The 24443-nt window shown below is 40.3% G+C and overlaps 6 protein-coding genes across 11 annotated transcripts in view; 4 read left to right on the forward strand and 2 right to left on the reverse strand.

Annotated features, from left to right (window-relative positions):
* Positions 1-86: 86 nt before the first annotated feature.
* Positions 87-7827, reverse strand: LOC6577156 (heterogeneous nuclear ribonucleoprotein 27C). 3 transcript variants are annotated; one of them, XM_032729165.2, is made up of 4 exons: positions 7671-7827; positions 4892-5681; positions 3591-4416; positions 87-683 (listed from the first exon to the last, which is right to left on the reverse strand). In XM_032729165.2, the coding sequence occupies exons 2-3, from the start codon at positions 5384-5386 to the stop codon at positions 3640-3642; spliced, it is 1272 nt and encodes a 423-aa protein (XP_032585056.1). In that variant the 5' UTR covers positions 5387-5681; positions 7671-7827; the 3' UTR covers positions 87-683; positions 3591-3639. The 3 variants fall into 3 exon arrangements, with proteins under 3 accessions (XP_032585056.1, XP_002003125.1, XP_043864865.1); XM_002003089.4 differs by having other exon boundaries at positions 87-686; XM_044008930.1 differs by lacking the exon at positions 87-683 and having other exon boundaries at positions 2017-4416.
* A 544-nt stretch (positions 7828-8371) lies between these two features.
* LOC6577159 (probable splicing factor, arginine/serine-rich 6) lies at positions 8372-14432 on the forward strand. The gene is made up of 2 exons (XM_015165527.3): positions 8372-9076; positions 13195-14432. Exons 1-2 carry the CDS (start codon positions 8643-8645, stop codon positions 13532-13534), a joined length of 774 nt encoding a protein of 257 aa, XP_015021013.1. The 5' UTR covers positions 8372-8642; the 3' UTR covers positions 13535-14432.
* Positions 9502-11535, forward strand: LOC6577157 (nucleolar protein 58). The gene is made up of 2 exons (XM_002003090.4): positions 9502-10888; positions 11102-11535. The coding sequence occupies exons 1-2, from the start codon at positions 9618-9620 to the stop codon at positions 11391-11393; spliced, it is 1563 nt and encodes a 520-aa protein (XP_002003126.1). The 5' UTR covers positions 9502-9617; the 3' UTR covers positions 11394-11535.
* Positions 14433-15123: 691 nt separating the features above from the next.
* LOC6577160 (wee1-like protein kinase) lies at positions 15124-18053 on the forward strand. Its single transcript, XM_002003093.4, has 5 exons — positions 15124-16004; positions 16073-16409; positions 16472-17167; positions 17234-17367; positions 17432-18053. Exons 1-5 carry the CDS (start codon positions 15536-15538, stop codon positions 17581-17583), a joined length of 1788 nt encoding a protein of 595 aa, XP_002003129.2. The 5' UTR covers positions 15124-15535; the 3' UTR covers positions 17584-18053.
* Positions 18054-18296: 243 nt separating this feature from the next.
* LOC6577161 (DNA-directed RNA polymerase I subunit RPA43) lies at positions 18297-19760 on the forward strand. 2 transcript variants are annotated; one of them, XM_015165528.3, is made up of 3 exons: positions 18513-18604; positions 18685-18916; positions 18979-19760. In XM_015165528.3, exons 2-3 carry the CDS (start codon positions 18818-18820, stop codon positions 19204-19206), a joined length of 327 nt encoding a protein of 108 aa, XP_015021014.1. In that variant the 5' UTR covers positions 18513-18604; positions 18685-18817; the 3' UTR covers positions 19207-19760. The 2 variants fall into 2 exon arrangements, with proteins under 2 accessions (XP_002003130.1, XP_015021014.1); XM_002003094.4 differs by having other exon boundaries at positions 18297-18916.
* Positions 19761-20156: 396 nt separating this feature from the next.
* Positions 20157-24443, reverse strand: part of LOC6577162 — a 35899-nt gene continuing 31612 nt past the window's right edge. For all 3 annotated transcript variants that reach the window (XM_002003095.4, XM_032728845.2, XM_015165529.3), the window contains 8 exons: positions 23390-23491; positions 23115-23310; positions 22854-23042; positions 22629-22771; positions 22237-22565; positions 22020-22175; positions 21793-21954; positions 20157-21739 (listed from right to left, as the gene is read on the reverse strand). In XM_002003095.4, the coding sequence (XP_002003131.3) occupies positions 20691-21739; positions 21793-21954; positions 22020-22175; positions 22237-22565; positions 22629-22771; positions 22854-23042; positions 23115-23310; positions 23390-23491 (2326 nt within the window). In that variant the 3' untranslated portion in view covers positions 20157-20690. The remainder of the gene's footprint in view (positions 21740-21792; positions 21955-22019; positions 22176-22236; positions 22566-22628; positions 22772-22853; positions 23043-23114; positions 23311-23389; positions 23492-24443) is intronic.

Below are 24443 nucleotides of genomic sequence, written 5' to 3' on the forward strand. Positions count from 1 at the left end.
GTTTTTATTTAAAAATTTTTGTTTTTAACTTTAAATCATAAATCGTACGGATTAAAAAGAAATTGTTTTACAATTAACAGTCAGTGTTTTTTTTTTGTTTGTTTTTTTAATAATTTTTTACATTTTCCATAACTTTAAACCTTGCTTTAACTATTTATGTATATGTATTTCCTTGAATTAGTTATTAATTTTACCATTACTTATTTCAAATTGTTAAACATCACTTTTAGATTTTTTTGTTTCCTTTCTGTAAACTTTTTAACAGTTTCTGTATGAAAAAAGTGTGTCTTGGTAATAAACAAAAGATATTTGTAGATATATATGTAGATGTAAGTATGCAATGATCATTACTCAGAATAATAATAATAATAATAATGTTTTGCTTATAAAATTACATCAGGTGTTTTCTCTTAACTGCATTTGACCAATTGTTAATATTAGTTGTAGTTGTTTGTGTTCGTTTCTTTTTTTTTTTACTCAATTAAGTGTGCATATTCATAAATATACACACACATGCACGCTTGTATGCATGCATGCCATATAACGGTTTTAAATGTCTAGGTTAAGCCTGATACGTTGTTGTTGCTGTTGTACAGCAGCTTTTGCTGCCGTTATTCATTGTGTTAGTTAGTGCTACTGTTTCTCTTGTTCTTGCTCTTGATGGTAGCTGCTGTTGACGCTGCCTGCTGGAAAAAATACAGAAATTACAAAGAATTACAAGCGGAAAGGAAATGAAACGAACTTCTGTTCCTCAACTGTGAACAAATCTTCAACAACGCCACGCGTGCGTCCCGCTTGCCAAGCGCCGTGCTTTTTCGTTTCTATCGTTTGTTTGATTTTTCTTTCTTTTATATACAACATACAATTAGACATGTACACACACAAAAACACACACACATACATAGACAACCATTCTCGCCGAGACTCACACACGTACGAACGGCAGCGCAGCACATTTGCTGCAGTTTAATTTAAACATTAAAGGAAAACAAAAGCAAATTTTTTGTTATTTTTTTTTTTTCAAAATTTCAAACGTTTTTCATACGTTCCATTTTACTTTGTTGTTCTCTTTTCTTTTTTCTTATTTTTTTTTAGATTTAGTTTTAACTTTTACTGTGTAGTTTTTGCATTGTTTACGTTAGTTTACTTTGTTAAAGATTGTTTTAAATGTATAATTATATAAAAAAATTTAAGCATATGTTTATATGTATATTTGTAATTTAAACGAAATTAAATTAGGAATTTATGATTGTAGGATTGGCTTGCTAAATAGATTTGTAAAAATTAGACGAAAAAAAAACACATTATGCAATAAATCACCGAAAAATAAAGTAAGGTATATATGTATGTGGTATGTAGTATGTATGTATGCGGTAATATGTATGCATTGTATTGTATATTGTAATTGTAAAATGATCGCGTAATCAACAAATTAAAAATTACGTTTTGTAGTTTGTAATAGCAAAGAAATATTACTTCATATTTGTATATATGTATATATGTAAGTATAAATGTATCTATTAGAGTAAATAAGCATATACATATATATAAATATATATATATGTACGTAAGGTTTTTGTAATATGTAATAATAATATATTGTAAAATCGCAATTATTTAAAAATTAGTTTACTTTTTGTTGTTTTTGTTTACATAACATATTCAAATGATCATGTTTGTATGTTAAGAGTAAAAAATATATATAAAGTAATTAAAGAAATATATATATATATATATTTATATATAAATGTATGTATATAATCAATAATATATGCAATTCTCATGTTCTCCTTCGCGCGTGTGTGTGTGTTTGTGTATATATATACGTGAGTCTGAATGTGTGTACGTGTGTGTGGGTAGCAGTTTGCCGAGTGCACACACACACACACACTCATGTATACACGTGCTAATTGTTGTTGTCTGCTTGGCAAACGATGAAAATTAAAAAAAAATGTGCAACGCAACTCTAAGCATCGTTTTTCTCTTTCTCTCACTTTATCTATTTTCTCTTATGACTTTTGTTTACTATGCTGCTTCTTTAACTGTAGTTTAAATTTATGTTTATAAACTTATATACATATATATAGATGTATATCAGTATGTATATAGTTTTTTTCTTTTATTCTTTTTCCGTTTTTTTTTTTGTTTGTTTTGTTTTGTTTTTATGTTTAATTGTTTAGAGCGTTTTGTATTGTATTTCTTTTATAGCTTTCAGTATTAGTGAATCATGCTCTTGCTGCTGTTATTAGCGGTTCTCTCAATCCGTTTTTCTTTAACTAAATAATAATTCCAACATTATATAATTCTAGTTTCAAGTTCAACTTTCGCTTACATGCAAACGACATACGACATATGCTTATTAATTAGGTTTTCTTTATATATGTAGTTTAACTTTTAGCTAGTTGTGTTTACTTTACTTTTAAATGGTAGATTTATAAATTTTGTAACGTGTTTTTCTCCCTTTTCTTGCTGTTGCTCTCTCTCTCTCTCTTGTTGCTGTTGCTGTTCAGCGCCCAAATTCGTCCGAAACAAATGTGCCACGCCTCCGTCCACGCTCGCAATAAGCCACAGCAGACGCATTGGCTAAGGCAAGCAGCTCTGCTGTCCATACTCTTAACTGTTTGTATATAGATAAGTTGTTTATGTTTTTCCTGTATAATTGTTTTTTCTACTGTTATTCTACTGCTACGCCTTGTCGCCAAATTGCTTGCTTGTTTGCTTCAAGCTAGAGGCGCGACACATGGGCCTGATGCGCTTTGCTTTTTCATTTACTTCGTTTTTTTTTTTTTTTTTTTTTTGCCAACTAGTCAATTTAAATGTACAATTTCGAATTTGTATTTACTAATTTTAGTAGTTAAGGGGATGTGTTTTGTTTTTATGTATAATTTCTTATAATTTCTTTTCTTTCTTTTTTTAATATTAAGTTTCTTTTCTTGGTTTTCCGTACACTTTTCTCTTGTGTCTCTAATTGGCTAATCTTTATACTTTTATATCTTCACAATTCTATCATTATTATTATTATTAATTTCGTGTTTTTGTTTTCAATATGCATGTATTTGTAATTTTAGTTGGATTGTTATTGTTAATAGGGAGGGACAGGAATCAGTGCATATATAAATATACGACTGTCAAGAAGGGGCGGGGGAACGCATGAAAAATGTTTTTTTTTTTTTGCTCTGGATTGAGTTGAGTGCTTTTTGTTTGTTTGTTGTTGCCTATGAATTTTTACATACTCATCGCTATAAAATATATACATATATATTTATATCTATACGTATGTATATGTACATGTATATAATAGATACATACATTTACATACACATACATATATATTTATATATATATATTATATATAAATCTATGTACCTGCCTTCTTTTTTGCTAGGGATTTTGCTTTCAAGCTGATTTTGTGTTGTTGTTTGTGTGTGTGTTAAATTATGTTTTTAAATTATTTGTTGTGTACACAGGAATTACATTAATTAATTTCAACAACTGATCTCAAATAAAAATTATCTTTTAAAAATATGAAACGAACAGACGACGCTTTAGCTTACAATTACCACCATCTTTTTGTCATCTTCATCATTCACCTCTTGGGGGCCGCAGGATGACACGAGACAACACGCGGGCGCTGGCTCCTTAGACGGCCTGCGATGCGGCGTACGGTGGCTGTGTAGAGCTGTCATTGCCGTAAGCTGATCGCGGACCGGCGCCGTAGTTGGATGCGCCCTCCTGCTTAACATAATTGCTATAATCGTAATCGTAGCCGGAGCCAGAGCCATAGCCGCCATAATCGTACTCGGATCCAGACTTGGAGGCCGAGTTGCCGGGTCCAGTGCGCGGCATGCCGCCCACGGGCCCAGTGGTCGATGGTCCGCCCGCTCCCCATGTCTGGGCACGCGAGTACATGTTCGTGCCGGCGCTGGCGCCAGCACCTGGTGCGCCTGTTGGCCCACCCGAGTTGGGTGGCAGATTCCAGCTACTCCAGCTGCCGTCTCCCGATGGTCCCGACGGTGCTCCAGTCGAAGTCGAGTTGTACATGTCATAGCCGCCGTATCCTTGGGTCTGCTGGGGTCCAGCATAGTTCGACCATTGCGGTGGTGGTCCCTGGGGACCGGGTGGTGCTCCCCAACCCTGATAAGAACCCGGGCCGCTATTGCCATAGCCATAGCCCTGCTGCTGCGGCGAAGTACCCCAGCCTTGATAACCGGGCATCATGTTGGGCGCACCAATCGGCATGTTTAATGGTGGGCCACCCATCTGACCGTTCTGGCCTTGCATCATGTTAATGGGCGCATGATGTGGTCCCCAGTGGCTGCACTCGTTGCCCAACTTGCCATAGGCACCACCCACAGCGCTGTTGTTCGAGTTCTGTCCACCGGAACCATCGCGTGGCTCAGCTTTCTTAATCTCCACCTGCAAAACACACAATCATATTAAGACCAAATTTTTTGACAAAATGACAGTTAAAGCCTAAGTATATTACGCTCTACATAATTTATAACTATGTTCTTTATACAAATTGTCACCATTGTCATGCTATTTTATATACATTTCTTCTTTATCAGAATAAGTTTATAAAACAGTTGTCAGTCTGTTTTTACAGTGTGCATTCAACTTCAATGTTCTTATATGTCATATACTTGTAATGTGATCACGATATCAGTTTTCTGTTGGTAATCTAGACTTAAACCTTTCAAAATCATATTTAAAAATTACATTTTTTTTTGTTACATTTTTATATTTAACATACATACTATACTATATTACAGCAGTAATGAATAAAACTGGTATTATTAAAATCGTCGCTACTATTTGCTAAATTAACTCTTCTATCGATATAGGAAAATCTTATCCCTTAATTATATGTCTACAATTTACAAATACGCACCTGCTTGCCATTCAGATTGATGTAACGCTCGTTGGTAACATGCTCCACGGAGGCCTCCTCTTCGAAAGATAAGAAACCAAATCCACGTGATTTCTTCTTCTCCTGATCGTACATGATGACCACCTCGGTGACCTTGCCATAGCGACCAAAAAACGTGCGGAGATCGGTCTCCGTCACGTTCGATGGCAAACCGCCAAGGAACACCTTGTAGCCGCCGCCCTTCTTCGGCTTCTGCAGCGTACGAGGATTGCAGGGCTTCGGATCAATCGTGCGTCCGTCGAGTGTATGCGGTCCACTTTGAAGAACATGGTTAACATTTCCGGGATCGGCGAAGGTAACAAAGCCAAATCCACGCGATCTGCCACTCTCATTGTTCTTCATAACGACACAATCGATAATGTCGCCAAAGCGACAGAAGTAACGAGACAGATTCTCCTGCGTTGTCTCCCAGGACAGGCCGCCAACAAATAATTTGCCCCTCTCGTCTTCTTCCATGATGTTGTTTTGATGATTGTGAGCTATTGCGCCGGGTAGATTTTCAATAATTGACGTAATTTTGCTGCTGTTTATGTTGCACTTGTGGACTTGAAAATGTTGCCGGGTGTCCGTTTGTGTTTTGTCGCTTGTTGTAGCTTCTTGTTTACACTTTGAATTTTACACTAGTTGCTGTTGTTGTTGTTGCTTGTGTGTTTTGGGATTGGTTTTAGTTGCCAAAGTTTATATATATATTTTTTATATGTTTATTATTCAAAATAATTAAACAAAAGCCACGACGTTTACACGTAACTTTCTAATTATTAACAACGATGCGATGTCCATGTGTCGGTATATGCGGAAGTTGTTTTTATGTGTAAAGAAAAAAAATGTAAATCAGATCAGTATAACAAATACCAACAGTTAAAACTAAATCTTAATTAACTCTGGCCACATTGGACGAGAGAACGGATGACAGCAATAAAACAGACACACACATAGCCATGAAAGCATTGACACATACATTAGTACCATATGTATGTACAGAAAGCAGCTAAAATAGGCACAAATTATTATGAAAGGCAGGTAAAGAGCAGCAGCGCTGCGGCAACCGGCCGGTACTCATACATACTTGAATACACATACATGTAAGCATGAATACATATACATATATATGTATACTCTATTCTCTTGCCGTCTAACTGCTTTTTGTACACGTTCACAAGTTGTTCGGCGTTTGCAACGCTCCGCTTGCTCTCATGTGGTTTTAAAGCGCGCTGGTCATTGATTGCCGTTTTGTCTTTTTACACACTGCTACTAGCATTTTCTCTTCTTTTTTAACGTTTCTTTTCGCCGTGTAACAACATGCGCTAACGTAGAGTTATCGTTGCAATGTCCCAGCTATAGCCACAGCGTCATTCATTTTACATTCACACACACCTACGTCCATCGTCATACACACATACGCACCACAAGTGCCTATCGAATAGTTGTGAGAACAACGAACTTTTTTCTCAAGGTAAAAATGGTGAAAACAGAATGACGGACAGCAGGGCAAGCGTAAAGCAAAGTGCCGGCTCACCACATTTGCGCGCCATTTGTTCTAGTTTGCCACACGATTTGCTTGGCGAAAAAAAGGACCATACTATGTACCACTACATCTATCAATAAACATACATACATTCATTAATAAAAATGATGTCAATATTTAGAAGAAAACACTCACGATATTATTTTATAAGTCAACAAAGTGTGCAGAAACTATTTAAACAGTGTTTGCGAGACTGTAGCTACATGCGTACGTTTGGTATGAAAAAGAAATATTTTGAAACCCATGTGGCAACGCCATGTGCGATGTGAAAGCGAATGTAAAATGAAAGGAAAGATACAAAAAGCAATGCCCTCAAAATATACATATGAACAAATATATATGTATATACACTATACGCACGACATAAAATAAAATAAAACCAAAATGTACGCTGTTACGCGTCAATGATGCTTAATTACAAGAACTAAATACAAACGCAATAAGTTGCATGAAGTGCGAGAAATTCACCACGAGCAGCAGCAGTAGCGGCGCGGCGGCAGTAAAAAAAAAAAAAACAAAATGGAAGACTTGTCGGTGACGACAAAAATGCTTCAACAAAGAAATCTGAAGAACTGATTTGAAAAGACACAAATGCGAGCAAAATGAAACTATGCCACATAAACTATTTTTTCTTCTTATATTTAATACTTTTGCAAATTTGAAGTATTCATTCTACCGGCGCATATCACACAAAATTTACACAATATTCAACATTTCCACAACTCGGATAAATTAGTGCGGTTTCTTACTACGCAATTTTAAAATTTCGCATGATTTTTGTATTTTGCACCGCAATCTTTTATACATACATACATACGCAAGTACGCTTACAAGCGCACACGTGTCGATGTGTGAGTATTGTACTAATGTGTGTGTATGCGAATGTCCGATGTGTCTTGTGTGTGTATGCATGTGTTAGTGTGCTGTTATACATAGCATTTTTCGTATGTATAAAAATATGAAATTTTCCACTATATTAGGAAAATGTGAAGTAAAAATTAGTTTGTAACACACACACAAATAAATAACGATATTCATGATGAACGCAAATCGCTCCTATGGCCGTCATAATTACAAACACCAAATCTATATATACACTAGGCAGCTGCTGCTGTCGCACATTTAATTTTGGAAAGAAAGGCATAGGCTTCGTTTTTTTATAAAGCACTAAATTCGTTATGTAAAATTTATATTTGTGTTGTTGTTCATGCTTACCGTTTGTGCCAAGTGTTCGTCTGTGGTTTTTTAAAGATTTCGCACTGCAAATTCACTAAATTTAAGTGTTTTTTCCTTAAAAAACTAGCTTATAAATAATTGTATGATTTGATGCATACGATATATAACCTAACTTATGATAGAAAACTCGCCACCGCCACGTTTAATGGTGGTAGCCATTCACAATTCACCGCAAGTCTCTTACAATCGGCAACTCACGGTTGCATTATATATTTATCAATCTAGGCGTCAGGGGTGCAATTTCATATTGGTTTTCAAAATTCAAACAATATTTATTTAATCAGAGCTCTCCCTCTCATTAATTTGAAGTAGTTACACGTTTTAATTCTTTTGAATGGCCATTGAAACTGTTTACTGCCTGCTAGCTGTTATTGAAGCCCTGACTTGTGTTAATATGATAAACGTTCATTTATGTCGTACCATATAATTTGAAAATTAAATTATCTATTATTGTTAATGGGAAAATATATCGTATTTATAAAATGTAAATTTAATAGCTTTAAAAATATCGCGAAGAAAGAATAACATTGACCGGCCTTAAAGTATCGATAGTGTAGAAATTCACCTCACTAGAAACAATTATATATAATAAGTATGGTCACACTAATTCTTCTCTAGTTCAATTATTGTTTACATTTTTTTTTTTGCTCCTCACAAAAAGGAACTTTTGAACTAGTGCTTCGTTTCGTGAACATCACTGTTTGGTTCACTCACCCAACCATTTTGCGAGTCGGCAAAAAGTTTTGTGCCGAAATAAATATAGTGCCTAAATAACAGAAAGTCACAGATATTTACATAAAGTGATGATAAGCAATCAAGATTTGGATTAACCGAATGTGCTTTTGACAAGGGCAACAAACGCGAAAGTTTTGTACTCGAATCGATTTTTTCTGCGCTACACTGCGCTGCTTGCGATTTTCACAGCGCCCACCAACAAACCCAAGCTAGAAAATGTCGCGGCATCCTAGCGACCGGAAAGTGTATGTTGGCGATTTGGGCAATAACGCACGAAAGAACGATTTAGAGTATGTCTTTGGTGCCTATGGCAGTTTGCGCAGTGTTTGGATTGCACGAAATCCGCCAGGTTTCGCATTTGTTGAGTTCGAAAGTGCCCGAGATGCAGCTGACGCGGTGCGTGGCCTGGATGGACGTACATTGTGTGGCCGCAGAGCTCGCGTAGAATTATCCACAGGAAAATACGCTCGTTCCGGTGCAGGTGGAGGTGGTGGTGGTGGCAGCGGAGGAGGTGGTGGCGGTGGTGGTTTTGGAGGAGGACGTGACCGAGGAGGCGGCGGCGGTCGTAGCGACGATAAGTGCTATGAGTGCGGCATGCGTGGTCATTTTGCGCGCCATTGCCGCGAGCGGAAGGCTAGACAACGACGCAGGTTAGTGGACAATTTCATTCATAATTTTGTATTGTATGTATACACACATATATACATATGTATATGCATGGACTCTGCATATCATATTTAAAATTGTTTGAGCATGGTGAATTTCAAGGTGGTGATTTAAAAAACAGTGCATACACATTTTGATTTGGAAAAAGGCGCGCTTTATCGAATTGTGGTAACATGCTTTTCAATACTAATGTAACTGAAGTATGTTAATTTTAAACTATTTATATAGTGTGTAAAGTAAAGTGGTTACTATAATCACATTTTGTAGATGAAAATTGTTAAATTTATTCATAACTCTAGACAACACGCGTTTTGTATGATAACAGAAACTTATCGATAGTGTGTGTAGGCTGGCTATCGTAATATGTGCGGCAAGAGCAACACTGGCGTGTGCAGACGCACGTGTTTGCACGCCTCATTTTGGATTTTTCTTTTACACGCGGCGTTAGACTAAAGAAGGTTAAGTTCGTGTCTGCTGCGTGACTAAAATAATTTTTAACTTAAATTAATGCACTAAAAGTGCAATATGTTTGTATTATATGAAACGCCGGCGGGCTACGCAATTTTTAAACTGCTCGACGAAAAGAAACTCGAACAGGTCGATAATTTGTACTTGGAATTTGAGACACCTGAAAAGGCGAACAAATTGCTGAAGTTGAAGCATTTTGAAAAATTCAATGATACCACAGAAGCGCTTGCTGCGGCCACTGCGGCCGTAGAGGGCAAAGTATCAAAGCCACTAAAGAAGACACTGAAGAAGCTGCTCGTCGACGATGTGCAGGCATCCCTCCTGGTGGCGGATGCAAAATTGGGCACAGCCATCAAGGATAAGCTGTCGGTTCAGTGTGTTTACAATACGGGCGTGCAAGAACTGATGCGTTGCATACGCCAGCAGGCGGATAGTCTTCTGGGTGGCCTGCCTAAGCGAGAAATGACAGCTATGGCTCTGGGTCTGGCCCATTCGCTCTCCCGTTACAAGCTGAAGTTCTCGCCGGACAAGATTGATACGATGATTGTGCAGGCGCAATGTTTGCTGGATGACCTGGACAAAGAACTTAACAATTATATGATGCGCGCCCGTGAATGGTATGGCTGGCACTTCCCAGAGCTGGGCAAACTGATAACCGACAATATTGCTTTTGTCAAGACGATCAAACTGGTGGGCACCAGGGACAATATGGCGACAGCCGACTTGTCTGACATACTGCCCGAAGATGTGGAGCAGCAGGTTAAAGAAGCAGCCGAAATTTCAATGGGCACTGAGATCAGCGACGAGGATGTGCTTAACATCCAGTGTCTGTGTGACGAGATCATTTCCATCAACGACTATCGCATTCATCTCTATGACTACCTAAAGGCTCGCATGATGGCAATGGCACCCAATCTGACGGTACTCGTTGGCGACACTGTTGGCGCCCGTCTTATTGCACATGCTGGTTCGCTCATCAATTTAGCCAAGCATCCCTCGTCCACGGTTCAGATATTGGGTGCTGAAAAGGCGCTCTTCCGTGCCCTGAAAACAAAGAAAGATACGCCGAAATATGGTCTCATCTATCATGCACAACTGGTGGGTCAAGCTAGTCAGAAGAACAAGGGCAAGATGTCGCGTTCTCTGGCGGCGAAGGCGTCACTGGCCACACGAGTCGATGCATTCGGCGAGGAGGCGTCATTTGAGTTGGGCGCGACACACAAAGTCAAGCTGGAGTCGCGATTGCGTCTGCTCGAGGAAGGCAATCTGCGGAAACTTTCCGGCACCGGCAAGGCAAGGGCCAAGTTCGAGAAATATCAGGCCAAGAGGTTAGTATATTCCCCGGATATTGCCATCAGCATTGGTCAAGTTAAAGCTCTATATGATGATCACAAAAGGTTTCGCAATTTGCTGAAATTCACAATGTAGAAAAACCTTGGCTGTCTGACTGAGTTTTTAACTTGTTCCAAGATTGTGGAGATGAGCAACTCTTAAAGCATTTGTTCGCGTTTTTTGCTCACTTTTCTCATTTGCCATTTTAGCGAGGTATTTACCTATCAGCCGGAGGCGGATAACACGTTGCATGTGAAGAAACGCAAACATTCAGAAATTGAAACACCCGTTAAGCAGGAGCCGCAGGCGGAGGAGGAGGAGCCTGCAACGCCTGCTGCTGCTACTGCTGATGAGACAGAAAGTAAATCTGAAAAGAAAAAGAAGAAGAAGAAGAAGCAAAAGGGCGAAGAAGCACCCGAAGAAACAACTGAGGCGTCTCCAGCAGAAGCTGAAGAAGCAACGCCTGCAAAGAAGAAAAAGAAATCCAAACATCAGGAATAAGAAGCAACAATTCTGGTGCTTTGAAATAGTGCTTAAGTACATATATAGTTTTTAGCAGTTACTCTATAGTTTTACAGCCAAGAATACAGTTTTATTTGTTGTGTACCTACATTAGCAATAAAAATGTAATATGCAAGATAAATTAACAACAAACTGAATTTATTTTTTTACTTAAAACGGATTCGTTTATTTACATTTTTTTTACTGAAATACAAATCGAACTAAAATTGATTTAAATATTGAACTAATATTTCAACAATTTTTTTAAATGTATGTATCAGCAATATCTTATTATATATTAATAGATATCTTAATCAAACTACTGTAACGTAGCTTTTTTAAAGCACAGTCTCCAATATATCAATATTCGTGCTTATAGAGATAGAATAGAGTTTATTAGAATATGATCCGATGGACTCCATTAGTTGCATTGATATAGTTCATCTTCGTCCATCCAACCATATGTCTCTTGGCCTGGTTATTCGTCTATCCTCCATTTTTCTGGCACACTATAGTTAAATTTATATAAAGAATGTCAGCTCTAAGGCCCATTGTAAGTGACGGAGCAGTTCGATTACGAGCAACAGATGACGATTAGTCATAAAAAGGTGTTTGAATACGCGTTCAAGCAGAAAATTTACATCAGTCGTTGGGTCTGCCAACGATGTCTTGCATCACTCGAGTCTGTGGATTTTGCGGTGAGGCCGATCGGCTGAAGCCCAATGGGGGCATTCGATATAAAAGCACCAAAGATGCTGAAAGATAGTGCTTAGTTGGACAGAATGAGGCGCCAGTTGAAGGTGTTGTTAGTTTTGGGGTTGTTGCTGACATTCGCAGCGGCCAAAAAGAAAGAGGCCGCCTCCTCCGAGGAGGAAGAGGGCGGCGAGAAGCATGAGAAAAAGAAATATGGGGATGAGGAGCACAAAGGCGAACATGGCCACAAGGAGCACAAAGAATGGGACGAGGAGGAGAAGAAACATCACGAGGAGGAGGATCATGAGCATCATCATGGTGACAAGGGTGAAAAGAAGAAAAAACACTATGATGAGACGGACGAGTATGGAGAAAAGCATGAGCATGGAGCACACAAGAAGGGCGGCAAGCATCACGAGAAGAAGAAGCACAAGAAGGGTCACAAAGAGATGGAGTACCATAAGAAATTCAACAAGGACGAATACTACAAGGAGAAGAAGTTCTACGACGATGAGCACAAGGGCGGCCATCACAAGAAATACGGCAAGGAGCACAAGCATCACGAGGAGGATCATGGCGAGCAGAAGAAGGGCGAGAAGCACGAAAGCGGCAAGAAGAAGGGTCACAAAAAGAAGGAGGGTCACTACAAGAAGGGACACCACGACGAGGATCACAAGAAATATAAAAAGGAGCACAAATACGGCGACAGCTACGACGAGAAGGAGGAGCACGGCAAGAAGGGCGAAAAGAAACACGGTCACAAGCATCACAAGAAGGGTGGCAAAAAACATGGCTAAACAATGGCTCACTTGCGATCTACAATGTATCTAGTTTGTGTTTGTTTAAAGATGATAATAAATTTTATGAAATTTATATGTAAATCTTGTGAAAGTTTTGCTCATGTGGTGCTGGTTGGGATAGGATTAAATTTGATTAGGATTTGTTTTAGCTATGATCTGATATATACTTTATGTGGTCTGCCATGTTTTTATCTGACTGTTAGAGACATTTTGAAATAATCATTCGCTAGCTCTAATTATTTATATTATATTCAAAGTATGTTGTAAAGGTAATTTCAATTCTTCTTTGACTTTAATTTTCATTGCAGAAGCAACTCTATGAGCAGATCTCGCAGCACATCGAGACGCCGTCGCACTCGCTCGAAGTCGGGAACTCGTTCACGCAGCCGTTCAGCTGGTTCGGGTGGACGTCGCTCTGGACGCTCCCGTGAGAATGGTCGGGATGAGAACGGTTCGGTATCACGTTATAGTGACCAGGATCGGAATGGCAGCGGAGTGGTGGACTCGCCGCCGCCAGTAAAGCGGCGATACGATGATGATGACGACGACAGAGATCGAGGCTCGCGATCGCCATCACCGCCGCGTCGCGGTTCGCCGTCGCGCCGTCGCGGCGATTCCTCAGTATCGCGTTCCATGTCTAGGGACTAGCGTTGCAAGGAACCTGATTTTGGCCATTTACAATAGGGCTCAACCTGCTGCTTCTTTCATTCCTTCAACCAAACACAAAAATATTAAAAGAAAAAAATCACAACAAAAAAAAAAATTACAAAAAAAAAAACACCCCAAAAATTTACAATTACCTATCTGTTCGTCAGGCAGTCAATCATTTTAGTTGCCCACATTCTTAGCTTAGAATATAATCTATAGACTAAAATACACCAGCATTAAGCATATACTCTCTTTTTCACACTCCCACTTCCTCTATTTTCTCCACCTTAACTGAGAATGCCAGGTAGAACAATTTTTTTTATATCCGTTTAAACGCTCATCGAACAAACAACTCAAATTTACAGATCGAAACAGTTTTAGTATCATCGATCTAGTCATTCACCTCATTATAAATGAAAACCTTTTGCTTTTCATAGATACATAAAAACATACATAAATACATGCAAACATATATAGAAACATATATCAGGCTAAGAATGTTTTTGTATTCGAAAAAGAGAAATCACGTAATTATATTGAAGTGGCAGCTTAAATTTGTAGGAATATATGAAAATCAATCAATCAATCGTTTCGGACAATTGAAATTCTATCCTCATGTCAATTTTATGATATAAACTTATCAGATTGATCGAACGAACCCTTTTAACCTTGAATGCCAGACAGATCCAATGCCCGAATGATATTCTCACTTCAAGTTTGTAAGGTGTTTTTAAATATTCATTAAATTAAGCAAAATTATTGCAAACCAATTCAGATTTCTCATACATTACGTCATAGTTAAGTATTATAATAATAATGTATGATTTTTTTGAAATGCGCATCTTCTATGTAACAGGTGCGTGTAGAACCTACAATACATTAATATTCAATCAATAAATCAAATGCCAAAAAATTTGGCTTCGTTTTATTTTCAATTATACGGGCGGGAAATGGAAAATGTATTAAAAGACGCTTTTAAATGGACTGAAAAATGTATATTCGAAAAATAATATAACATTAAAAAATAACCATTAACATGTTAATTTAGGGTCCTTCATAACTGCGTACGAGCTGAAATAGCAATGAGCGCCTCTCCTATATATATTTAGAATCTCTGATATCGGATATTTTTCCTGACAAAAATGGAACCTTATCTTAAGCCTTGTAAGTAAATTAACACCAATGGAAAGGCCGCCATGAGAGCGACTTGCACTACGACTAAAAGCCAGACTAAAAAGCTTTTAGTATACTTGCGTTAGTTTTTTTTTAACGTTTCTCAACAATTCAATGATTTGTGATTTCTCCTCGAATATAGCTCAGTTGACGCAGGAAGCTATTAATATTTGGTACAATTATCTTGTCGGTTGTCGCATGGAGCTCGATCTGGGCAATAAGTCTAATAGTCTAGCAACTTGAAATGTGGCTAATGAAAATTTGGCCACTGCCGGTGATTGAAACGTCTTGGGAAAGGCAAACGGTTCACCTTTTGCTGTAAGCTTTAAACATTCAACTGTTGTTTTTCAATCGAAGCGTGTCAGACTGCTTTGTTTGTACTGTATTTTTTCACAATAGAAAGCCATATTTTATTAGTTTTGAAATTGAGATTTGTTTTGTATTGTTTCCCAAATTTCTCATGAACAAATCATTTTTAAGCTAATAACTCTATTTGGATCATTTAACTTTAAGCAGTTTTTAAGATTTTGCATTGCGATCGATAATAGAATAGTTCGAATGCAGAAAGAAATTTTTTAAAGAAACTCTGTGCCTGTTTATATCGATAGAATAATATCGATAATTGACACCGTCCGCAAATGTCATCGATGGACGCACATATCGATATAAGATCAATTGCGCTTCGCATTCCTACACTTAATACTGTTTTGTGTTTTTGTTTTGTTTATTTTTTTTACATTGATCAAACTGCAAACGCAATCAACAATAAATTTAGTTCGGCAATTTGGTGAAGTGTGTGATTAAAGTATTTAATTAATTGGAATTGCAATGGCCATGGCCTTTCGCTTGTCCAAGCACGAAACGAGCATCATCAGTGCGGAAGACACATCGCTTGAGCAACTCGACTCTAGCGTCGAGATGCGTTCGCGTTCTCCGTCGCCACTGATATTTAATCCACGCAAATTGCGCTTCGCCGACGACGATTTTGACAAGGATCGACAGGAGAGTCCGCAACAAAAAAAGAAACCAAATGCTGTAGCGCGTGACAACGACATGTCGCCACCATGCCAAAAAGTGCGCGCACTTCGTCTTTTCAACACACCAGCAACGCCAAAGACTATATTGCAGAAGTCAACAACAAACTGCAATCATCTATCAGCCGCAGCAGCTGCGGCGCATTCGGTCAAACGTGAGGATGTCTACAAAGTCACAGAACGTCCGCGCTCGCTGCCGCTGCACAACCACAGAACGATGCAGCCCCAAGACACGGCCAATGTGAATCCCTTCACACCAGACAGTGAGTGACAAATGAATATATAACATATGTACATCAGATGGAATATCGTGTTTATTACTTCATTACAGGTCTGTTGGCGCACAACAAGAAGCGCTGTCGCACTCAGTTCGGACGTGAGAATCTCAATTTGAGCGCCATGCAAAAGTTTCTGCTCAGTGATGCCGGCGAGGACGATGGCGCACAGGATGCCAATGGCCTGGACAGCATGCGCGAGATACATCAACAGGCACCCAAGCGATTGGCTCTGCACGACACAAACATCAGTCGTTTCAAGCGCGAGTTCATGCAGGTCAGCGTCATTGGCGTGGGCGAATTCGGAGTCGTCTTTCAGTGTGTGAATCGACTTGATGGTTGCATCTATGCCATTAAAAAAAGCAAGAAACCCGTTGCGGGCAGCTCATTCGAGTAAGTTACTCAGAAGCTCTCTTGAAGTCTATTTATTAATATCCGACTTCTCACATTTTCAGAAAGCGTGCCTTGAACGAGGTGTGGGCGCATGCGGTGCTGGGCAAGCACGACAATGTGGTTCGCTACTATTCGGCCTGGGCGGAGGACGATCATATGTTGATACAGAATGAATTTTGTGATGGGGGCAGCCTGCATGCGCGAATCCAGGAGCATTGCTTGGGCGAATCCGAGCTTAAGATCTTGCTGATGCATGTGATCGAGGGCCTGCGTTATATACATTCCAATGATTTGGTGCACATGGACATCAAGCCAGAGAACATATTCTCCACCATGAATCCCACTGCGCACAAGACACAGCAGCAGGTCAGCAAAGATGATGACGGCATGGATAGCGTGTACGAGGAGCTGCGCAGCTCTGAGAATCTTGTAACATACAAAATTGGTGACTTAGGACATGTGACGTCCGTGAACGAGCCGTACGTCGAGGAGGGTGATTGCCGCTATCTGTCCAAGGAGATACTGCAGGAAGACTATAGCAATCTGTTCAAGGCGGACATCTTCTCGCTGGGCATAACGCTCTTCGAGGTGGCTGGCGGCGGACCATTGCCAAAGAACGGACCCGAGTGGCACAAGTTACGCAACGGAGAGGTGCCGGCCATACCAGCGTTGAGCAAGGACTTTAATGAACTCATCGCGCAAATGATGCATCCCGAGCCGAATGAGAGGCCCAGCTCCATGTCCATTTACAGTCATCCGTAAGTTTAGTCACATATAGGTTTGACTAGAAGTATTTTCTAAATTTGATATCTTTTTGACAATAGAATTCTGAGTGCTGTGGATTCAAAGAGTAAATTGCAGCTTGGTCTGGAGCTGACTGTGGAGAAGCGTAAGAACGAGATACTGATGAACAAATTGAGGGAGGCAAAGAAACAAATTAAGATGCTCGAGCAGAGAGGTAATATATTTTACTATAAAAATACATTTAAGATTTTCATTATTTATAATATAATTTTTTGTAGTCTCTGTTCTGGCTGCCTCTAATACACCGGAACCATTGGACGGACAACGTTGCCTGCGCTCCTTTACGAGACGCATGCGTACGCCGTTTGGATCGCACGGTAAATTTCATAATCTGGCCGATCGAAATAAGAATGTCATCACAAATGTTTGACTATTGAAATCAATCTAATACAAAACGCCGGCACTAAACTCTTCCGCACTTCAACGTGAACTAAGCTCACATTCTTGTTAATTTTAAGCATGTAATCGTAGTTGTAAGTTGTTGCTAATATCAATTTGCAAATCTCATGCCTCGTGATCGTTCGAGGTCTGTTCCTAATCTATCAGCAAAAGAAAACACCGGATGAATGGTATACATATATAAATCTATATTTCTCAACTCAGTGAATTTTCTTGAATAAAAAAGGCGCGCCAAAAGGTATTGCCTTAAATTTTAATTTTTTCTTTTGTAAAAAAAAAGGAAACAATATTTATGTATATATCGAGTTATACCTGTAAAATAGTATGTATTGTTTTCGTATTAAACTATTTATTATGTTATATTGAAAGCGAAAATATTTAAGAAATCATTTTCATTCGCGAATAAAACGAATGCTATCCCATTAAAATCGCATATACATATATCTCTTGTTTTAATTGTTCTACTACCTATTAGAATGTTCCAGCTGTGACAATCTAGTTTATTCCACCTAGAAACATACATACATATATCATTTGCATTGTTCTACCACGTTCCCGATCATTTCCTGTTTTTGAACATAACAACCCCTAAAAAGATGATGCTTCGATATGTGTACAGCTATCGATAAATTCATATTAGAGATGTGTCACAGTTGAATACGCTGAGCACGATAGTTAGCGTATTAGGGTTGACATAGTGCCAATTGAGGAACAGCAAAAACTCATGTGGTTGCAAGTGCTCCAAGCAATAGACAAACAGAATGGCCAAAATACTCCAGAAATACATAAAATTTACGACGAAAGAGCTGCAACAGTATGCCGCCAACCCGGAATCATGCGTGCGCTGCATCAAAACAGACCTGCACCTGGCCATGGGTCCTTACGGCATGGGTAACTTTAAGCATGCGTTGCACGAGCTGCTCATCCGCACCAAAGTGGGCATATACGATAGCAATGTGAATGGAATAGTGCTTGGGATCAAGAACATTAAGGTTTTGGGTCAAACGGCAGCGTTACGCGCCGATGATCCTACTCTGCATTTGCTAATTAATGCCGATTTCTATGTGTTCAGGCCAGTTGCTGGTGCGGTGCTCCATGGCGTTGTGCGGCACATATCCAAACATCAAATCAGCGTTATTATCTACCGAGTGTTCAACACAACCATACGATTTACGAATAAGAAACAAAACAGAAATGACATTGTCATGGATCAGGAAATTAAGTTTCGAATCAAGGACTTTAATATAGGTAGCGCCATGCCATATATCGAGGGCGAATTGTTGCTCGAAGAGTCTGAGTCACAGGTAAGTCCACTTACAATATATTCTTGACGAATTTAATTTGACTGTATATATCCCTTTCACAGAACAATGTCATAAAATTTGAGGAGAACGAGGAGGTAAATACAGCTCCAGAAGCAAATGTAGAGCTTGATGCTCTCGTAGAGCTAATTAAAGTGGAGACAAACATAGAGGCTGAGGAGTCGCCGAAAAAGAAAAAGGCATCAAAGCGTAAGCAGGCCGCAGATCCTGACGTAGCTGTAGGAAAACTAAAAAAAATCAAAACAATAAAATCGGAGCCTATAGAAGTATAGAATATAAATGTTTTAAAATTCATCTGTTATTGGTACAAATTATATATTTAAAATATCAGGTGGCCATGTCACGTACGTTAAGAACTTGTCTTAAAGTTAATGGCAGCCGTATGAACTGTCCGCCTGCTGTTCCAAAATGTATAGCCGTAATCGTTTCATGGCCATATTTAACGAACACAAATTGTAAATATGAAAGTCAGTATCGCTGTTGGTCATTCTCCTTGGCCACCTGCTAATGGGCGCCAGTGTTCTGCAACACGAGTAGTCTGGGATTAGAATTGCTAGAACACGCAATTTGTAGATAGCCTTTGGATAATATGGATGCTGTATTCCTATCGATCAAAAGCTGGAATATATGTTACGAGTACTGATTGCCGAGCATCATTGAATCTGCGCCTGAAAATCCCAGCAAACAATGCTGATTCTAGTCTAGAGTGCCTGACAGCTCTTACTCCCTCCTAAGAATATCTTTGCTATTTCATATCGGCTCACAGTTCATCATAGATATGAGAGGCATCACTCGACATTGAAGATCGGAATTGATATGACGGTTTCGGTTGTTCCGCGGTGAAAAAAATAATAAATCGTAGAACCAATTCTTTAACTACGGTTTGTGGTCTAAGTATAAGTTTTACATTCGGCGTACTTAAAGTTTAATGAAATCTATTCAGATAATGTTAAAAATTAAATACCAGAATAACAAATCGGATTTAATTTCGTTTTCAATATCATAAAAATGCGGAGTATACATAAGTATAATTTTATTACATGTGTATTTCATACAAATAGATTCAATATTTTACAATACATTTACTCGCAAATACATTATGTGTATCATATATATATATATATATATCATCATATATATATATATATATATATATATATATATATATATATATATATATATATATATATATATATATAGTATATTGTTGTAATATTTTAAAAGCTTGTGTACTTGTACATAATTTTGTTTCATTATTATAATTATTATTTTATTATTTGACTTTGTTTTTGATTTGGCTAATTATCAAATACATAACAAGCAAATATGTGATAATAAAATTATTAGTCCTTAATCAGTTAGTCGAAATAAACATAAACTATACACACACATATATTATATTTATGATGGAAAACAAACTCGATACGATAATACAATAATATATAATATATATCATATATGTATATATGAATAGTTTACTTGGCACTACATATTCCGATTTAGTTTAGGAACATTTACATAATGTACAAACAGACAATAAGTACGTACACATATACTTAACAGATTTATCAGATACGACTACGGCAAAGTATGGAAAGAATATATAGAAACTATAGGATCAAGTCGGGCTGGGTCTATAGAGGGGTAAAAATAGGTTCAAGCACTTTGAGCACTTTTCTTTAGATTTGAAATTCCATAAGCTAAGTTCAGAGAGAGAGAAAGAGAGCCAGAGATAGAGACAGAGGCATTATCATGTTTAGACAGAGATTTCCTGAATATGTACACGTTTCTTGCCGCTGCTCGAGCTGCTGGCTCCACCTGCAGCGCCCGCCTGACGCAGGATTCCCATTTGCTGCTGCTGTTGTTGTTGTTGTTGCTGCTGCTGCTGGGCTGCTAGAAAGGAGCGTGGTGGAGGCGGCGGCTCTGGTATATCATCGTCCCTCATGATATCCGAATCGCCGCCAGTGCCGGCAGCTGCCTTGACGGCATCCTCAATGGCCTTGAAGGACATTTGGTCGGACGACTGCACCGCATAGTCAAACTGCAGCTGTCCACTGGTGTCCAGGAAGGAGCCGCGCTTGCTGCCCGGCGCAGAGGTCACCGGATTCGGGCTCGTCTCTATGACCGTTGCCAGCGTTGGCAGCGCATTGTAGCTGACCATCTCGATGTGTGAGCTGCTCGGTGCAGCTCCATGGATCGCGTGCACCGCTGGCCGTGTTTTCAGCAGATCCAGCGTACTGGTGGAGCATGCCTCCCAGTTGTCCATCAGCAGCGTTGTCTGAGCCGTGTGTGGCTGCGGCGGCAGCTCGACGAGCAGCTTCTCCTCCTTCATCTGCTTGGTCTTCTCATCGTAGCAGCTGTACTCGCCAAAGACCATGCCCATTCCGCTCTTGGTGTCCACAACGCCGCCGCTCAACGTATAGGCATCGCTGCCATCGCCCGCACCCGCCGTCGCATTCAGCTTCAGTATGCTCGAGTTCTTGCTCGTGTCGCTGTCCTGCAGCTCCTCCTTCGTCTTGGCATCGCGTGCCCGCTTCTCCCGCTGATGATAGATGCCCGCAAAGATCAGCACATTCAGTATGAGCAGAAAGCAGCCGACGGCTACAGTGGCTATCAGTGCTGTGGTATAGCTCTGGAACTGTTTGCCACTGAGCCGGCGCAGCAGCTCCAGATTGCCAATGATGCCCGTCGATGCGGTGGCCAAATCCTTGTGCGTCTCCACCTGTCCGTGGGTGCGATTGTCCTTCGGTGCTTGGGTGGTGGTGGTCAGCTCCGACACGGACATGGCGCCATCGATGCCGCATTCTGAAAGAGTTGTTAGGGGACCGATTTCTAATGGAAGGATATGATTAGGTTACCTGTTGTGGCAGTTGCACCTGCGGCGCCTAAAGCGTTCGTTGCATTCATCATCTCCTGCTTTGATGTCGTCGGCGGCGGAGCAGCTGTGGTGCGAGCCGTTTGCACAATGATGATGTTATCATCCTCCGCTGGCTTCGTTTGCAGCTGGGGACGCACCACACCTGGACAGGTAAAAGACGAAGGCGTTAGCTTTGGCTTCAGCTTGCTGGCTTAATCAGTGGCTTACCTTCGTATAGATCTCGACTGTTGAGATCGTCCTGGAACTGATGATGCCGCATCGACTGATCGTTGATGTTGAAGTGCCGATGCAGCTGAGGTATGAGATTCAGCCACATGGAGAGCTTGTGGCCACGATAATGGCTCTGAATGTTGGCCTTGTTGCCTGAGAGGAAGATTGAGGAGATTTAGCAAAGAGATTAGCTAGGCACTCAGTCTAGACCTACCCAGCTCAATGTACAGCTGATTGACCACATCGTAGGCATCCCAGAAGGGCAGCTCATCGCCGTCATAGTTGCCCAGCTCCAGCTCAGTGCTCAGGCTCTGCTGCGGCGCGTTGGCATCGTTGCTGCGCAGACGTCGCCGTACGAAGGCGCGCTTCTCGTGCATGGCATTGCTGCGACGCTGGTTGTAGAGGACGGCCAGGTTGAGCGCCTCACCGGTGGCCAGTGCATCCTGATACCTGGGCGCCGAGCGTTTCCGCTGTGGATGCAGAGCGGCTCGACTCTGGCTGGCAGTAGGCAGGGCTTGGCCCGTTGTGGAATGGTTCGGATTGCTAAGGTGAGGAGAAGAAGGTGAGAATTAATGGAGAATTCATTTCTCTATCACCTGCACTTACCCTGTTTTGGCAAAGTTGGCCAGGTAGCGCAGCATCAGTCGCCCGATTTGATGCTCCTGCGCGGTGTAGTTGTGGGGAAAGAGGGGAGAGACCGGCAAGCCCAGCCAGAAGGGCACATCTTCGCCGTGCACGGAGCCAGTTCGCTGTCGAATTGTGAAGGTCATCAGGTCAGGTCAGGTCAAGGTCAAGGTTAAGGGGTCAGCTATGCGCACTAAGTGTACCCACCTGTGGATATTCATCCTCGACCGTACGATGCTTGAAGTGCACAAAGTAGGTCCGGCCCCCACGCAAACTGTGCATGTAGCCCAGCTTGATGAGGGGCGACGCCGTATGCCCGTCGCTCAGAAACTGCAGCGTGGCATCCCGTGCGCTCAACGGGTTCCTGATGGCCTTCTCCCAGTCCGTGTACTCGTTCTGCAAATGTTAGTGGGGTGGCAAACTGTAATTGAACACCTGAGCTCTTGGGCATTAGGGCTTCAGGCTTACCTTGAGCACCGCAAAAATCTCATTCAGATGGTAATGGAAATTGTTGCGCACAAATGTTCGCAAAATGCGATCCCTGCGCGTCTCATTGAAACCAAACTCCAGATCCTGAGCGCTCAAATCCAAATACGACTCCACAGATGTCAGACAGAACATCAGATCACGCTTGGGAAAGTTGGCATATTCAATTCCTGAAGTACTGTTCGAAGAGCGAAGGGGAGCGAGAAGGGGAGAGAGAGAAGTAAGTTAAAGTTTACTTTGACTGGAGTTTGACCTACCTAACTATCGCTGAGCCCAGGGGCAGGGCTGTGCTGGACATGGCATCCGTTTTGGGCGTGATGACAGTGCCGTCCACAAATGGCGCGAAGCCAACAAGGAAACTGAAAGTATGTAAGGTTTGCTGTAGTTTCATGTCCCTATATGACAGAAAAAAGTTGCTAGGAATTCTTAAAGGTTTCAAGGCAAATTAATATACTAAATATTAAACAAAATAGGAGCATTGTACCCTCTGAAATTGTATTATTGAATATTAATGATTGTTAAATATATCTTTGTATTATTATTATTATTTTTTGTACTGCTATTGGAAATGGTAAATCATTTATTATTTCCCAAGTATTTCCTCTTTCCTTTAAGTGTTTTCCCGAAGTCTTTCTCCTAAGTATTGCCTCTAAGTTTTTCCTTTAACTATTTCCTCTAACTTCTTGCTCTACGTATTTCCTCTAAGTATTTCCGCTAAGTATTTCCGCTAAGTATTTCCTCTAAGTATTTCCTCCAAGTCCTTCCCTTAAGTCTTTAATGCTTAGCTGAACGACACACTTCACCTCATTTCACCGCACAACTGACCCCCACCAGGCCTGGTCGACGGAAGAAATGCTGCAGCCCTGCTGCTGCCCTTTATATAGGGCGACGTTCACTCAAAGCATTAATCGTTCTCAAATGTTAAGCTCGGCACCAGGTATAGAGTCGAGTCGCAGCCGAGTTGCAGTCGACCATTAAGTGACCAATGGGAACCCTCTCTGCTGTTGCTAGCATTCGAGCTTCGTATTACTCAAATATAAATACGAAATGAATACTGCTGCATACATATGGACATTTTAAATGATCTTCTGTAGTTAGGCACACAGAGAGAGCGACAGTTGAAGAGGCGGACTGTGAGACAGACACATCGACTGGGAGAAAGACAGATATACAGACAGGCATAAACACGCATAGTTAAATCGGATTAGCTCATCATGCTGCTCAAGAATAAAATTGCTTTATGTATGCGTGGTAAGGCTAAATTTTGTTATGCTAAATAACTTATGTACATTACTATATATAATTAGTAAT

The sequence above is a fragment of the Drosophila mojavensis genome, unplaced genomic scaffold, assembly GCF_018153725.1.
Source record: "Drosophila mojavensis isolate 15081-1352.22 unplaced genomic scaffold, ASM1815372v1 contig_36, whole genome shotgun sequence".
Taxonomy (NCBI): Eukaryota; Metazoa; Arthropoda; class Insecta; order Diptera; family Drosophilidae; genus Drosophila; species Drosophila mojavensis.